Source organism: Ambystoma mexicanum, chromosome 14 (genome assembly GCF_040938575.1).
Source record: "Ambystoma mexicanum isolate Mex_15411 chromosome 14, UKY_AmexF1_1, whole genome shotgun sequence".
NCBI lineage: Eukaryota > Metazoa > Chordata > Amphibia > Caudata > Ambystomatidae > Ambystoma > Ambystoma mexicanum.
Genome location: NC_090940.1, coordinates 429,895,871 through 429,912,826, shown reverse-complemented (window position 1 = coordinate 429,912,826; position 16,956 = coordinate 429,895,871). Strand labels below are relative to the sequence as shown.

Sequence of the window (16,956 nt, the reverse complement as noted above, 5' to 3'; positions counted from 1 at the left end):
ATTTTCCTGCTTTGAAAAATTCAGTGACTATTAGAAACTGTTTCCTAAGCCCTTCTGGTGACTTTGAAACTATAACCCTATCACCTGCATATAATGATATGCCTACTTTTTTGTCTGGGCAATTTTACTGGCATCTATCTCAAAGTTGTGTTCTTATATCCACTTTATTTCATATGAAACAACTGTGGGGCCAGGACATAACCTTGGTACTCCCCACTACTGACTGAGAATGAATCTGTTGTCATCCCCCGCCCCCACCCAACCATACTTTTCCACGGCTGCATTATTTTTGTACAGTGTTCGTATAGCTGCAACGACATTCAGAGGTGCTTTCAGCTTAAGTAAAACTTTCCATAAAACATTTTAAGAGGCAGTTTTAAAATCAATAATAGCAATGTACAATGTTTGTTTCCTTAACATTACAAACACATAAAACAGAAACAAAACAAAAAAGCCACATCTACTGTACCCAACCCATTTTGAAACCAGCGTGAAAATACATCATTTTCCTTTTCAACCCAATCCTTTAAAACCTGCAAAAGAATCTTGCAATACACTTTTGAGAAGCTGTCAATTATAGAGAGAGGTCTATAGTTGCTAGGCAACAGTCTGTCACCTTCCCGAAAATATTGGAACCAACACTGTATGTATACAGCTCTTAGGTATACACTAACCTACCATATTCATCACGTAAAAAAACTGTTACGAAGGGGTTCATATGGAAAGTGCCACTTTGAAGCGATCAAGAAGCAGTTTCTCTGCATTGTGAAACTTAACTTTTTTGGTGACATGAGGTCCAGCCGTGCCTCTGCATCTATCATCATTAGCTTCCTCTGTCCTCTGGGCCCAGGTACCTGCTCATCTTGCCACCCTCACGCACTGCCCCCGGGCCACCCCCTGCACTGGGGTCTGTATCTGTACCCATACAGCCCTCCCCTTTTCTTCCTGCACTTTCAGACCTACACGGCCTGCTGCCATAAACCCAGCACTTGCCGGCTGCACTCCCATTGTTTGTTGCCTTTTTATTTATTTTATTATTATTATTATTAATATTTTGTTCTTCTCGCTCCGCACTCTCCTTTTGTTCCCCCTTCCATGCACTTCTCCCCCTTCTCCCTCTACCCTGCACTTGCACGTTCTCAATGTCACTGGGCCTAGTAAGATCGTTGTTTTTGTTCTCCCCTGTTCCCTTTCCCTGCCTGGTCGCGCTCTGAAACACTTGTGTATGAGCGCGATAGAAGTAAAATATCAATCAATCAAAGCTTAATTTGAGAACCAAATTGATCTTCTAAAATACACAACGCTTCACATTTTTCTGTCTCATGCGATTTGCTAAAATGTTAAACCAGGCATTGTTGGTGATCAATGTTTCTAGTTCATGACTCACTGATAAATCTGTCACCGTATCTTTTGAAATGTATTGCCAAAAACAGATTTGAACATTGTCGAAGGGCTCCCAACGAAGTCTTCTCATTTGTTTAATTTTAATATGTGACGTTTTATTATGGTTTTGTTGATAAAGTTCTGTAAAATGTTTGTTGAATTTGATATTGTGAGAAAAATATGGAATTTCTTCAAAAAAATATTTTCTGAAGATGAGAGGAGCAAATAACAGAGGGTCTTGCATGCATGAGGTCAGAGTACAGGCTGGTAGACCTGTATTAGAGAAAGGCTAGAAATAAGCAGGGCAAACTGCCTCATTGGCTGCTTCTACCAAGAGAGGTCTGTGGAAAAGTGACAACTCATTTAACTGGCCCATTTCTGCCATACCGGTTGATAGAGATTGGTATTATGTGAGCAGGACTGGAATATCAAATTCCACTTCATTCATATTTTTTTTATTTGGGTTTTAATTTCATGGAAGGCAAAGTTTGCAAAGGATGTGAGCCAGCAGCGTTGATAAAGCAAATTATTTGATACATTCACTTGCCTACGAAACCTTTAGGAGCCCTACCCATTTGACAGCCATCAGAAAAAGATTGATTGTATGTCTGAGAAATAAAAAGGCAAAGAGAACACCAGCACAAGAAATGGTTTCTTAAAGGTTCACAAAAGATATTTAATGTAGCATTAATAAAAATAGGTGACTGCATAAACTTAGCAAACAAAATAGATTTTTTAAAAAAAGTACGACACATGGATCTGTCTAATGAGGTTAGCTACACAGCAACTTCAGTTACAAAGGGTAAACAGAATTTTGAATAAATCAATGTCTTAACAATTGAGGTGGTTTCCCTTCACTTTCACCTGCTGCTCTTTGTGGAGCACACCTGTTACTTACTAAACATAAGGCTGGCAAATCTCTTAATATAGTCATTTTCATTATGTCTCACTGAAGTTCAAAGACATGTTGCTGATGCACTTCCGATCAAGCGCACAAGCACAAATGTTGAGGTGTTTAGTCATAGATGTAAGTTTTTCATCAAATTGTATTGGATGTTGGAAGGGGGCCTGTAGCAGAAGAACTTAATATGCGATTGCTTATAAACGTAGGATGTGCTCCTTTATTAGGCTGCTTGACGTACATGTTTATATAAACCATCAAAACAGCAGGGCATTTCCGTTAAGATTACATTGCTTATTACATTAAAAGACATGGAGCGGTGTGCGAAGTGGAATGATGGCCATCAATTTCTGCGAGTCCTTTCCAGTGGGCAGTGTGTTCAAGTAGCATCTTGTTGAAACCTGAAGACGTTTGCAGATTGATGTGATGGGCATGTACATCTTTTATCAGTGTCTTGGTGAATGTACAGATATGTTCAGTGCCTCAGTGGAAATCCAGAGATCGTTCTGTGTGTTGATCAAAATATAGATGTTTGCTTAGTGTCTCAATGGATCTGCAGATTTTTCTTTTAATAGCTTGATTAACTTAAATGTGCAGTTTCAACGACTTGATAAACTGGGCACTGTTCTCAATGGCTTGGTGGAAATGCAGATACATGCTTAGTACCTTGTTGTCCCTGCAGATATTTGTTAATTGTCTTAATGTGTCTGACAATGTGTGCTGAATGTCCCGACAGTGCCTTCCTACACCTATAGATACATATTTACTGTCTTGATGGACCTTCATATATGTACTGGGTCTCAATGTGGTGGCATATGTGCAATCTGTGTCTTGATGGGCCTGCATGTGTGTGCATTGTTGATGGATGAACACGTGTGATCAATTTGCTATTTGATATCAAGATGTTTATTCAGTGATTAATGAACCTCAAGTTTGCGACTTGGTAGACTGGGAAGACATTACTCAATGAGTCCATCAACCTGTGAATGCTCAGTAAATGAGCTGATAATCCACGAGAGAATTGATAAATGGGATGATGGGTCTGGAAACAATTCTGTAGTTGTTAGAGGCGATTCACATTTTCCAAGGATCGTCATCAAGGTATTCGCTCCTCTTTAGAATGATGCGTTTGTAGAGTCTCTGTTACATAGCATTCTTCTACAAACCTACTTTTTAGGTTTCTCCAAGATGTTGAGAAATTTCCCCCGTGTCATTTCCCTCGCTGTAAGAAAGGAGACGAAAATGTTAAACACTGTTCACATTTGCATTCTGTAAACTTTCACTACTGCACCAAATCAAACTCCAACATCTCTAAAATGACAAAACTATTTAAATTGCCATTTACTCTGTCTGCAGACACAAAGTATGCCGATGAGTCAGTTAATCGGGAGGAAAAAGCACTCAAGAGCGTCAGTAAAAGGGTCAGAACGGTCACCAACTTGGGCCTTTTGGTATGCTGTTCTACAAAGACTTATGCATATGTCCAAAAGCAAGAACTCTGTTGGGGGGAGGCAACCACATGAAAACGAACTTTGCATAAATGGGTTGTTTAAAAACGATCATCCAACCATGAGCGTGCATTGCATGGACAAGCGATGAATACCACTTAGGCCCTCTCTGCGCGCACATACATTAATTCTGGATGAGGCAAACAGACTTTTTAGCATTTCAGAATGTACGTGACAATCCAATAGGTGCCAAGCCTTAGATTCTTTACGGGGCAAAACGCCCATATGTGAAAAGAACTCATCATAGGATTAACATACAGGGTAGAGGCGTCAACGAATCAGACGGTGCAAAACTTGGGCAGAAACTTCTAGTACTTCGTCAGCATTCTCCATGGTTCTCTCTGCTTCTCCTATGGGGTCTGCCATTTTTTCAACACTACCCCATGGCTCATGCTCCTCAACCTAAGGAGCTGCTCCCAGCTAGATATATTCCTGTCATCTCCCCTAGCTTTACCTGCCTCTCGCCTCTGCTCCAGCGCACCGCAGCAGGGATCGAAATTAAGACTGAATGAGGAGGAGCTAAAAGTAGCTCCTGGGTATCCAGAATTAACCAGTGACCAAGAGCTACCACTGGGGAACAAGGAGCTAGTACATAGCTTTCTGCTAATCTTACTTCCACATACAATGTAAACATATCATTTTGACCATTATGTAGGACTCCTTATGCTTTAACTGTTGTATATATGTGCCCTGTTATTTTATAGATTGTCCCAAACGCACAGGGTTAAATTCACATAGGTGTGTTTTGTTCGACATCAGTTGGCCTGGGGAGCCACAAGTAGCTCCTGACAGATGTTGATATCACGCTATCCAGACTCTTCAATGTAACAAGCAGGAGCTAAACAGCTCCCAGCTCCCCACAATTTCGCACCCTGTCCAGTCCCTCCAGCCTCCATCATGGTCACCATGTAAATAGTAAAAGGGACTCACTTTCATGTCAGACATTTTTTTTAGGATAATTGGGCGTGTGCGAAACAGGGCCACTACCTGGCTCAGGCTTGTAGGCCCTTACCAGCCATGTGTGCCGCACATAACAGGGTTTATTGCAATTGAGAACAACCTCTGTCTGGTTTAAGCAAAATGTGAGCGACCCCCTCCTCCCCGAACACCCAAACAATAAAACTTTTTTTCGGCATCAGAAATGGATTATGTCCTGGGGCAAGGAAGTGGCACTCCCCCACTGGCCAACAGGCCAGACAAGCTGCTGCGGTTAGACTTTTAACTTGGTCTTCAGGGCCCTCAGGCTAGGTCTATAAAGCTTAACTTTAACACACTGACTGAACTAGAGGCAAACCAGCGTTAAAAAAGCCATGTGTTCTGGCTTTTGTATAGTAAAATGTTTTTCTTTGTTCTCACCCACACAGACCCACTTAATCAGAGTACTAGAAGAACACAGCAGATCATGCTATTCCAGCTTTGTGAACCACAAACATCTCCCTTAATGGACCTCAATCCTCTCCTGCAGCTGCAGCTTTTATATTGTACAGACTGGAAGACAGCTCTGCAATGCACCTCAAACCAGAACTGCAGAACCCCTGTTTTCAGAACACAGAAACCCACGCATCTTTGCCAGTGCGCATCAACCTTGCAACACCTGCTGCTATTGCAGCACTTAAATCCAGCACACAGCTCTGTCAATGCACCTCACTAGAAAGTATTCTCTGTGGTACTGTTCGTGGGAGCAAGACAACTGCGTCAAAGCAGCATAATATTGTCACGCAGAAAGAAACCCTTGCTTTAACAGTGCAGTCAGTCCCCATGTACGTCTGACAATGCTCCTAAATGGATGAAATTAGGTTATTCAAGATATTTAAGCCACACAAAGTTCAGACACACGCACATTCTTTGCAAGGACAATGAATTTATGTTACAAAAACTATGTAGCAAACAAACTGCTGACCTACCATTGGCCTTAAGTGTAGTTAGGACATGTGGCACTAGGTAATCTGTTGGCGTCCTTTGATACCCGAGACCATTACTACTCGCGTGCGGTGTTAGCTAAGGTAAAGGACTAGGTGACCTTGCTACCTAATTTACCAACATGATTCAAGAAAATCATGAGTTGTGATGAAGGATCAACAGAACACACAAGTCAGAATTGCACTTCAAAACCTTAATTCACAAGTGACAGGATGTGATTGGTTAAATGCCCATTCAAACTAAATCTCAATAGGGATAACTATATGTGAAGAGCCAGGAATAAGATGCGGAAACAGGGGACTCATGTTTGTGGCTACAAACCTTTATTGAAATAACAATGGGGCTTGGGAAAGGCCCCACTGTCTCTGATATAGTTATTCCCGACCTATGTCCTGTGTCTGAAATCCTCGCCTAGCCCTCTCACACTAAAAATAACTATAAGGCACTAAGGACAATGTCTTTGGTTTGAAAAAGTGCACAGATATTCAAGTTCAACAAAAGATGTAAATTCAACAGATATCTCCTATGGACAGTGTTCACAGTTCCAGGGGATGGTTCCCTTCCCCAAGTTTCACCAAAGCAAAATGTTTGAACAAAAGAATAACCAAGTTCCCTTTAGCCCAAGAGGTTAACTCCCTCCTCTTGGTGTTGTTATTCACTCCCGGGGAAATGGCTCCCTTCCCCAGGGTTTCTCCTCATGCAAGTGTATGATTCTTCCTTTGGATTACCACTTTAGAAGGTCACGTGGGTACAAGTTCCAGACTCACATCACCTGGTATACTCCTCTGCCAGGTCTGTTGTACAATTATTTTCATAATGGGGGTTTGGCTCTTCCTTTATGTGTTGCTACAATTCTCAAGCTTGCTTGGTATACTCTCATGCCAGGACTTTAAATTTGAACTTTATGTGCAAGTCCCAGGCTCGCTGTTCACCTGGGGTACTCTCCTGCCAGGACTTTGAACACAACAGTGAATAGCTTTTGGATCAAGGGGTATTTATCTTCCTCAAGTTCCCTGTTCCATTTGGAGTATTGTATTCCCCCACCACCCCCAAGTATTGCGACTATTAAGATAGGCCACGTAACTAGCCGTAGGGATTTGCCTCCCACTTCTACTTAGGAGTGCCTTCTCCCACTCCCACCCAGTGCCCCAGCCTTTTACTATGGGGTCACCGGTGCCTGAATGGCTTTGGTAACTTCTCTGACCCCCTTTCACGCCCTGCTTCATGTCTGCTCTTTTTGGTTGGGATGGCTCAGCTCCGCGGCGGATGGTGTTCGGTGCGTCACCCTGGCTTCCCTCACCAGCACAAAGCTTTCTCTCCGATTCATGTCCCTCGTCTGCATCTCCGGTGCTTGTGAGAGTGCGCCAACACAGATGCCACTTTGCGTGCTCTCTGCTCTTCAGCTTTGCTCGCTTCCTCCTTTCCCTCCATGATTCTCTCGTGCCTCTGCGCTCCTCTGTCCCCCTGACAGCTTGGCTTACCCGGCGTAGGCTAGCCGGTCGGGTCTCACTGTGTTGCTCAGCTGTTCCATCTTTGAACTGCTGCGCTGGAAAAGGGAGATGTTCAGAGCCAATTGGATTTCTCCAACTACTAGACTGCTTGTTTTGCTTCAATTGCCCTCTTCCTGGTGTCAGTGTTTGACAGTAGATTGGTTTCAGAATATTGAACTATATTGTCAAGATGCTTTGTGGGTTGCTCAGGGGGATTACAATATGCTATCAATGTATGTGGAATGGTGGGGATATCCCTAAAAGGGAAAGTGGGATTCCATGTCTCATCTGACAATGCCTCACTTCCCCTGAGGGTCACCACCCCCATGTGATCCTCCCTCAAATAGCCATCCCCAGGGTAGGGTCAGGATCTTGTAGCGGCTGCTGTCCCCTACAGGTCTTTGGGTTTTTATAGTGATCCTGATGAGTTTGATTAACTAATAAAGTATCTGATTGTGATCTCATTATCTTTCTCTCCCAGAGTAAGGACTAGGCTCTGTTAAATTTGCATTCCCTGAGGCTTATCAGCTGGTTGTACTAATTTCCTTTCACCTGGTGATTGCCTCTAATTATTAGGTGTCTTTTCGGCACTCAAGGGTTTAAAAGCTCCATCTGCCATTTAAGTCAGGCTGAAGTGACCGGTCCTCTCTGCAGTGTACAGTCTGGGTGCCAGTCGTCTATGTAACGGTGCCAGTCTCTAACAAACCACACTGAGTTTTGAATCAGGCAAGCGTGTTAGTCACCAAGTGGTCTGGGGCTCTAGTGCGTGTGCGAAAATTAGCAAAATAACATTGCGCATGTCCGCGTCCATTTTGTACATTCACTTCCATTATATGCGATGAAAGCATACGTTTTCCAAGGCTCAGTAAGCAAATGTCAATTCTGCAACAGTGGCAAGGTCAAATAATGTAAGATGAGCTAACTGTGAAGGATAGTTGTTGTATTGTCCGCTGAAGGACGAGCCAAGAAGGAGTCTGAACTTTGCAGGTGCAGTGATAAGGGGTGTTGGGAACGAAGGTGAGGGAGAGAAGCTGGGTTTTTCCACTTCTAGTTGGATTTTTGTACTCTTTGCTCCCAATGCTTGCTGTCTGCCCTTCGGTCAAGGGCAGTCTGGTAACCACGAAGGGGCTGGGATTTCCCCATAAAGAGAAGCGGTATTCCTCATGAAAAAGACAGAGCGTTGAACCCCGGGTGATGCAGTCTCGCTGAGAGGGAGGACGCTCCGCTCTAGACCCCATTAGAACAAGTGATCTCTCTGCATACCTGCTCTGCGACTAAGCAGTGTTGTGGTTGCCGAGAAGAAGGTGTCTTTTGCAACCATACTAATGGTGATGCTCTTTTTCTATGTTTATGTATAATCTACGATACGTTATATGTTTTAGTTGTGTGTGCATGCATATAGTGTGTGAATAAAGGGCCCGTAACAAGCCATTCTTATTTTCAAATATTGGTCTACGTGTGATTCATTGCCTCTCTGAGTCCAAGAACTTTGCTGGGTCCGTGTAATAGGGTGCGTGGGTCTGAGGTCCCTAGACAGAGCGGACAAAGCAAAATAGGGGCCCGGGTACCACCAATTGCACTGTAATGCTATTCCTTGAGACGGACTGAGGAGGACCCTCTGGCCAGCCTTAAATGCACAGAGCAGAAGGCAGGGGCTCGCCAATGTGATCCTTCAAGGGTTACTGCTTAAAGATCCTGGGTGCAAGAGCCTCAGAAAATGTCAATCTCTATCCAGAGAAGGAAAGCACCCAAAAGCAGTACATTATCCTATACCTCAAAGAGGAGGTCAGATTGAATGGGCCACAATCACTAACGGGCCAAATGTAACTGGAAAGCGGGATTGAGAGCAATCTCTTGCCCACATGCTTACCTCGAAGGCGACAGGGGAGGTTGGAATGTGATCCCCATACCTTGTGAAGATGAGACAGAGAAAAGCAACAGAATGAGGGCGAGCTGGCGTCAGTGGTCCACTTCACGCAGAACTGCAGCCATTTAGGAATCAAAGATGGCAGCCCCATAGTTAATTCCTTTGCCGGAAGAGCTGAAATGCAAAGGTCTGCAGATGCATAGCCAATGAAATTGTAGTACACAATATGCTTAGCCAATCCAAAAGCTCCACTCCCATATTGTCCCAGATGAAATCATTTCCATAATTAGCATATGGACCACAATTACAAGCCCTTCAGGCTATAAAAGGGGGAAGCTTAACTCAAACAGTGCATGTGTTTGGGGAAGGAGTGTATTTGGATGCTCAGGGAGAGAGCAGCCACGGCGAGAGTAGGGGGCTAACAACTGAAGAGAAAGGGGTGGGGAGGGGTGAGAAGAAAGGAGTGGTGGAGAAAGGGGTTGAGAAGAGAGGAGAAGGGTGAGAAGGAGGGAGAGGTGGAATAACATCAAGTGTAAGGAAACAAGTAGGAATAATACCAGCAAAGAGGCGGGATGAGGAGGAACAACAACAGAGGAGGAAAAATGGATGGAGAGGGTGAGAAGAAAGGAAGAAAGGAAAAGAGGAAAGGAGACACAATAACAGCAAAGGAGAGCAGGACCAATAACAGCACGGCACACGAGGAAGATGATGAGAAAGGAGACAAAGAATAATAACAGCAGAGGAGGGGTGCAGGGTCCGAAGAGGAGGAATACCACCAGAGAAAAAGTCAGGGTGATGGTCAAGAGTAGGGCAAACCCTTAACCTTACAAGGACAAGTCTAGGACAGATTGAGCATGTGGCAGAGGCCCGGGATTACGCAGATGAGCAACAGTAATTAGGAGAGAGAAGGGTGAGGCGGGTTCCCATATGTACAAGCATGAGTCAAGACATCAAGGAGGAATTAGACTGTGGATTGGTAGACAGATGAGACAGAACACTGAAGCAGGGAGGTGTTGATAGGCCTAGTGAGAAACCAGTAGAAACTATAACATGGTCTACTGCTGGCAGTAGATGGTGGCCCCTTGCTGAAGGGGAGGCCTGCATGCAATATCTGGCTTTGGTGTTGCTGACAACTTGCATGGGAGGAATGCTCATCATACTCAAGCTCCATAAGCCCTCCGTCAAGAAAGCAGAAATGTGCTTCATTCAGAGACCGGCATGAGCCCGAGGACAAGTATACGCTGTTACTTAAAATTGAGACAGTGCATGCTGGGCTGAAACACCAATAAGTAAAAAGAGGGATTGGGAGAGATATTTTTGTTTTGAGTTCTTCATGCTATCTTGCCTACACTTGCCCTAGGAAAGGGAAAGGCAAAGTGTTCTACGAGGGTTATAGGTCAAAGATTCAAATGCAAAGGATCGAATGACAAAAGGGTCGAATCAAAAGGACCTAAAACAAAAGGGTCGATTTTTATTTATTTTTTAACTTTTTTTGGGGGAGGTGTCCCCCCCAAAACAACCTTTTTTGTGGTAAAAACCACTTTTTTTTCCAAAACAGAAACCCAAAAAAATATATATTTAAAAAAAAAAAAAAAAAAAACGACCCTTTTTTTTAGGTCAAATTTACTCGATCCTATGGCATTTGATCCTTTTGGATTCGAATCTTGACCAGACACCAACTTTTATCTGATGTAAATTGTACTGACTGAGAATACGTTTAAATACCTCAAGTGGTAATTTGATTTAACCCTCGAGGGAAACATTATAATAACGTTGGGGTTTCCAAAGTCACCCACCTCTGGCCTACCCTTGATCCACATTTGCTTTGGGGCAGTCTACCAGGTCTTCAGTGATAACTTAAGGACCATGCTAATATGCTAGGAGATAGTTATCCATGGTGGGTCCTCCGCATTCGAATTTTTGGAGCCTAGCTGTCACGTCATAATATATTTTTTGCTTGTTCGCAACTCAGCTAAAATGTTGGGTTACTAGTTGCCTTACTGGCATCATCCTATCCTAAGCTATTTTTTTTTTAACAAACTGCACAGTGTTAATTGCATGATCCTCCTGCTGTTTCACATCCTTGCCTTGGCACATATAAACATTTGCAGGGCCTCCGGCTGTAAACCCACTTTAAAGGGGAGAAACCGGTTGACATTTAAAGAATCTTCCTTACTGAAAATAAGGCCTATAGTAAGTGTGTCCCAATTGAGTATATCCTTCTTTACTAGTGTCGGTAACAGATGTTATCTAGCTGCAGTAATAAAGTTTGTGCCTGCTTAAAGTGCTGCACCAATCCATTGATCTGAGGCAAATAGACAAAGGTACACAGTGTCCTAATGTTTAAAAGATCTTTCATCTCCTCCAGAGTTTGAACATGAAGGTAGAACCCTGAATGGTTACTATTTCCTTTGGGACACCCATCCCAATAAAAAAAGCTACAAGTGTTTCAGCATTGACTGGAAAGAGTTTGTTCTTAATTAGAATTAGAAGGTCTCGGTTGCAAGTGAAGTAGTCCACAATGGCTAGAATGTATTTATTCAGGTGGCTGGCATTGCCTGAGGTCTACAACAGCCCCCTGCTTTTTGGATTCAGGCAGAAGTGACTGGTTGACCATGTGACTCCGCGTGGTGGTGTGTGGTCTGTGTGTCGGGGTTCAACGCGGCTGCACTGTGGTTCTAATCTGGTGAGCATGTTCCTTTCCCACCCATGAGTTGGCTTTTCAGACTGCCTAATGCCTGCGTGTAGAAAGCCAAAAATGCGCAAGAGCATTTTAGGCTCACAGGCCTGTCCTTTGGTCCTCAGTGATGAATGGGTGTCTACGGGGCAGAAATTCAATAGCTTTGCAGTTGGGAGGAGGGGGTCAATGCTTCATAATGCTGAGCATCCATGGACATTACCATGCAGAGTATAGTGTTCAGAACTGTTGGGTCAAGGGGCAGGGCAATTCATCAGTTAGGGGCTCTGTCTTTTACTTCCCTAACTTGTATTCAACTTGTAAAGGATGTGCAGCATTTGCCGCTACTAGGAACCAAGATGGGATTGGACGGGCAGAGGGGCACTAGGGAATCCCCCCTTCATCCCATCTCCAGCCAGCTATTCATACATCTGGAGGGAAGACCTGCTCCTCAGCACCTTTCAAAGTCCCAAATAAGGGTTCCGCAATGTGGATTTGACCGTCAAAGATCCCAAAACTTGTTCAATACAGCATACACTAATGGCGCTAATGCTGAAATATACTTTGTGCATGGAGTCTAGAAATATATAATAGCAAGATAAGGACCACCATGCTCTAGCAGGAAGCTGGGAAAGAGTACTACTATTCATCTATGTAAATTAAAATGCTACGGCATTGGGAATGTGGCCGATCAGGTCATCTATCCTGTACACAGAGTATCCATTCCATTCATTATCATAAACATCCTAGGTCTCCAGCTAAACCAGTGCTTACTCTAATTTTACGTTATGTGGCTGTGCCAGACCATTTTTAATACACCAGTCACTTATTGTTTTAACCATTTGTGTATCATTCCACAAGTTCACACTTAGTTGGATAAAAAGATACTTCACTGTTATTCTCAACATAAGATGACTAACTCCAGATGTTCTTACCTAGGTCTGTTCTTTGGGCTCCTTGCTGCTCTCATACCTATAAAAGAGAATCACCTACTACCTTGACCCTACATCCAGGTGCTGACACATCCTCCGAGCCATGCATCACCACCCTCCACCCCAGCGCTGACCCTCTCACCATTGCTTGGCACCTTTGTTAGTGTTCACCTCACCCATTAAAGTGGACAACTACTGCTAACAGCATCCCTCTGAAACCCCCTGACGAGAATGCTACAATCCACAACCAACACACAGATGTCCACAGATGTTTACCTTCAACATCGGTGCTCCCTTTTGCACATCTTGAAGCACTTCAGGCTGGGTTGCCCATTGCATACGGGTTAAAGAAAGAATGTTAAGTTGCTACACAGAATCTGCTTTGTGATCAGTAAAAAAAGATCCCCCGACATCCAGGTGCACCAGCCTGAACTATGGGACTCATTCCCCAGTTGAGATGAAATGCAGCACAAGCACACTGTTTGCCACTGCAGTCATTTTACAAATATTTTCAATTATTTTATTGGACATCCTTTTTTAGTAAGGGGCAGAGAACACAAAGGACATATACTTAGCTTACAAGATTGTGTCGGCTGAAGAACTGGCAATGGCAGAAAAACTGGACAGTACACGGGCAGGAAGCAAGTAAGGCTGCAAGCACACACAGCATGCACGCAAGGCCCACTACACATTTACCCTGGCAGGATCATATCTCTATACAGCCACACTGCCAACCTAATCAGTTCAATGCATTGCGTATTGGCAATCAACTATCCTGGTCTGTGCCATGCATTAAAGGGCTGTCTAGTGTTTAAAGAGGTATATCACAAGTCTGCAAGGTAGACTTAGGGTGCTATAGAAGCATACAATTAAGAGTCCTTTGAAAATGTCAAACATTCAAAGGTGATCTGAAATTAAAGAATACAACATATAATTGCAATAAGACTTTCACTAACTGTCCGTCTTAATAATTTACCATATTACCAGTTCACACTCATTAGCTCAAAAACGGGAAGTATGTTGGATGCAAGCCGAAGCTCGAGAACCCATCTCCGAGGATGACAAATTAATAGCTCCTCACAAGGGGCCATATCACAAGTGGATCAGAGAGCAAAAGGAATGCCTACATACAGTGGGAAAAGGCAAAACGCCTCCCATAAAGGGTGCAAGGAAAAGACAATCCCCAAATCGAAAAGCTGGTTGAAGGCAAGCCAAAGCTCCAGAATCCACCTTGGAGGATAGGAGGATAAAAAATGTATAGCGCCTCTCAAGGGGCCACATAACAAGTGGATCAGAGAGCAAAAGGAATGCCCACATACAGTGGGAAAAGGCAAAACGCCTCCCATAAAGGGTGCAAGGAAAAGACCATCCCCAAAACGAAAAGCCGGTTGAAGGCAAGCCAAAGCTCCAGAACCAACCTCTGAGGATAAAATTAATATCGCCTTTCAAGGGGCCAAATCACAAGTGGGTCAGACGAGCTAAAGGAAGGTCTACATATGCCTCAAAACACCCCAAAACTGAAAGCCTGTTGAAGACAAGCCAAGGCGCCAGAACCCACCTCAGAGGATAAAATTAATAGCGCCTCTCAAGGGGCGCTATCACAAATGGGTCAGAAGAGCTAAAGGAATGTCGACATATCCCCAAAGCATGGAAAAAGGCACACAGCAGTGGAGGAAAAACGTATGCCTCTCCAGGTCTCATGGATAGGACAAAGACAAATAAGGAGTCAACGCTATAACAAAGAAAGACTGTTATTCCAAGAACCTTCGGAGAAGAGGAAGGCCATTGGTAAAGTAAGACATCTTGTGTAAGAAAAATGCAGTATGAGTAAGACAGAAATCACTGGCTGATTACTGTGGAGTGATACTGTGATTAGGAGCTTGCGCCGCATGGGACGACACAGTGACCCTTAGTTGCGCCCAGTAGGACAATTATGTAGTTAATAGCTATCCTTCTTAACCACAGATAACTAGCTCGCCGTAGTGAACCTCGTCCATGGAGACAGACATTAGGGACAGCCACCGATAACACCACCCTAACTACGTCCCCTACAACACACAAGACAGCGACTGAACTAGTCGGCAACACAAACTACAGACAGAACCCAAACTTGTAGCAGACAATTCTCTTCGCCCAGCACTACACCACAAGACAGCCAGACCAAAAATCAGATTGGCATCAACAACAAAAAAAAAAACACCAAAACTACTCTCAAGATCAAAATGCTACGCAAACAACCTATACCGAGGGAAAGGAAAAGAAAGATCAAACACCAGAACAGCAACAAAGACTCACAACTGCAGAACACACTCCCACAGACCAGAGCAAAAACCGAACCAACACTGAGAGAAGAGAAAAGAAAAATACCTCTACTTAACTCCATAGCTTACAAACAACCGGTCACCACAACAAACCAACCCAACGCTAGAATCAGCAACAGCAGACAACCAAACAACCACGCAGAAGAAGGACGGACAACACTAGAAACAACAAAAACATAATGGACGCAATAACACCCTACATCACCAAAACAAGAGGAACTTCCATTCAACTCAACACCCACAATTCTTGGAAGAACCCGATGAAAACAAAAACCCAAGGCAGAAACTAGAAGTACTTATCGACGACACAGACACACCCGTATAAACACCTCAGTTAGAGATCTAACAGAAAGGAAACCCCAACGCTGATCATAGATGACCCCAACAATAAAGCCCAAACCAAACTACACCTACAAACGCCACTGCAATCTAATAAACGCAAGATCCATGTCAAAACACTCAACAGAGATCTTTGACCTACTCGATGACAACGGCATCGACATCCTATTCATCACAGAAACATGGCTGGACAACTATAACATCACACTCCAAAGTTGCCTCCCAACCAACTTCAAATGCCTTCAAGTAAACAGAAAAAAATAAAAAGGAGGAGGCATCACAATAGCATTCAAAGGACACCTGAAAATAAAAACAGACAAACCTCTCAACATCATCAACTGTGAAACCATGGTCATACGCCTATCAGCAAACCCAAAAACCAACATCAGATTCATCCTGGTGTACAGACCACCAACATACGATGCAACCTTTGTTGATAATTTCATAGAAGCCATCACCAATATAGCCAACAAGCACGAATATCTAATCATCCTGGGGGACCTCAACAACTGGTTTGAAGAAAGTCACGCCAACTCACTGATTGGACAACTTACAGCCATGAAACTATGACAGCTAGTCAAAGGGGCAACATACTCGGCAGGACACACCTTCGACGCAATCTTTGCCAAGGAAAAACTTATCACCACGGCACCGCCGATACAAATACAGTGAAGCGACCATCTCATCATCCCATTCGTGATCAAACTACCAACTCAAGTCTGCATCCAAACCCCCAAACTCACCACAACCACCACAAAAAGGAACTGGAACAGCGTCAAGGCAAGCAACCTATTCGAACAACTGGAGATGACCAAACCCTCAACTATAGATCTGGAGCTGGCTGAAATAGACGGGAAAGCGGAGCTACTACACAAATGGATTGCGGATACAATTGATAAGATCGCCACGGAAAACACATTCACCCCATCAAAAAAAAGATCAATGGCAAAATGGTTCACCCCACTGCTAAGCACCATGAAAAAGGACAACAAGAAGATGGAACAGGAATGGAGCAAAGAATACAACCCAGACAAACAAATACTGTTCCAGAAACAAATCCGCGCATACAAGAAGGAAATCCAAAAGGCAAAGAGAAGGCATGATGACAGAATCACCAATGCCACCAACACACAAAAAGAAATGTTAAACATCATTAAAGAAATGCGAAACACACCAGGCTGCAACAACACCTCAGAGAAACTTTGCAATGACCTGGCAGACCACTTCAAGAACAAAATCAACAACATCCGACAAATCATACAAAACAGGCTCACCTATAGATCCCTGCCCCCCTGACATCTACAAGCCAATCCTTGCACAGGGAACGAAATCAGAATACTACAGGAACCACCTAAATCTCTCACTAGCAATAGGAACTGTACCAAAAGCCTTCAAATCAGCATATATCAAAACGCTTTTAAAAAACACAAGTGGCGATGTAGAAGACCTCTCCAACTACAGGCCGATTTCATACATCCCGTACCCAGCAAAACTCCTTGAAACCTACGTATACAAATTAACCCAAGAACACGTAGAAAAACACCACCTACTAGACCAAGCACAAGTCGGTTTTAGACCCGCAAGAGGAACAGTAACAGCACTACTATCCATCTGGGAG

General features: G+C 43.6%; 1 protein-coding gene across 3 annotated transcripts in view; it reads right to left on the bottom strand.

The window, feature by feature from the left end:
- Positions 1-2,031: 2,031 nt before the first annotated feature.
- The window catches only part of LIN52 (lin-52 DREAM MuvB core complex component), a 1,138,589-nt gene continuing 1,123,664 nt past the window's right edge, over positions 2,032-16,956 (bottom strand). For all 3 annotated transcript variants that reach the window (XR_011283757.1, XR_011283758.1, XM_069637610.1), the window contains one exon: positions 2,032-3,506. Coding sequence is in view for 1 of the 3 variants with exons in the window: in XM_069637610.1 (XP_069493711.1) it covers positions 3,451-3,506 (56 nt within the window). In the remaining 2 variants the exon portion in view is untranslated. The remainder of the gene's footprint in view (positions 3,507-16,956) is intronic.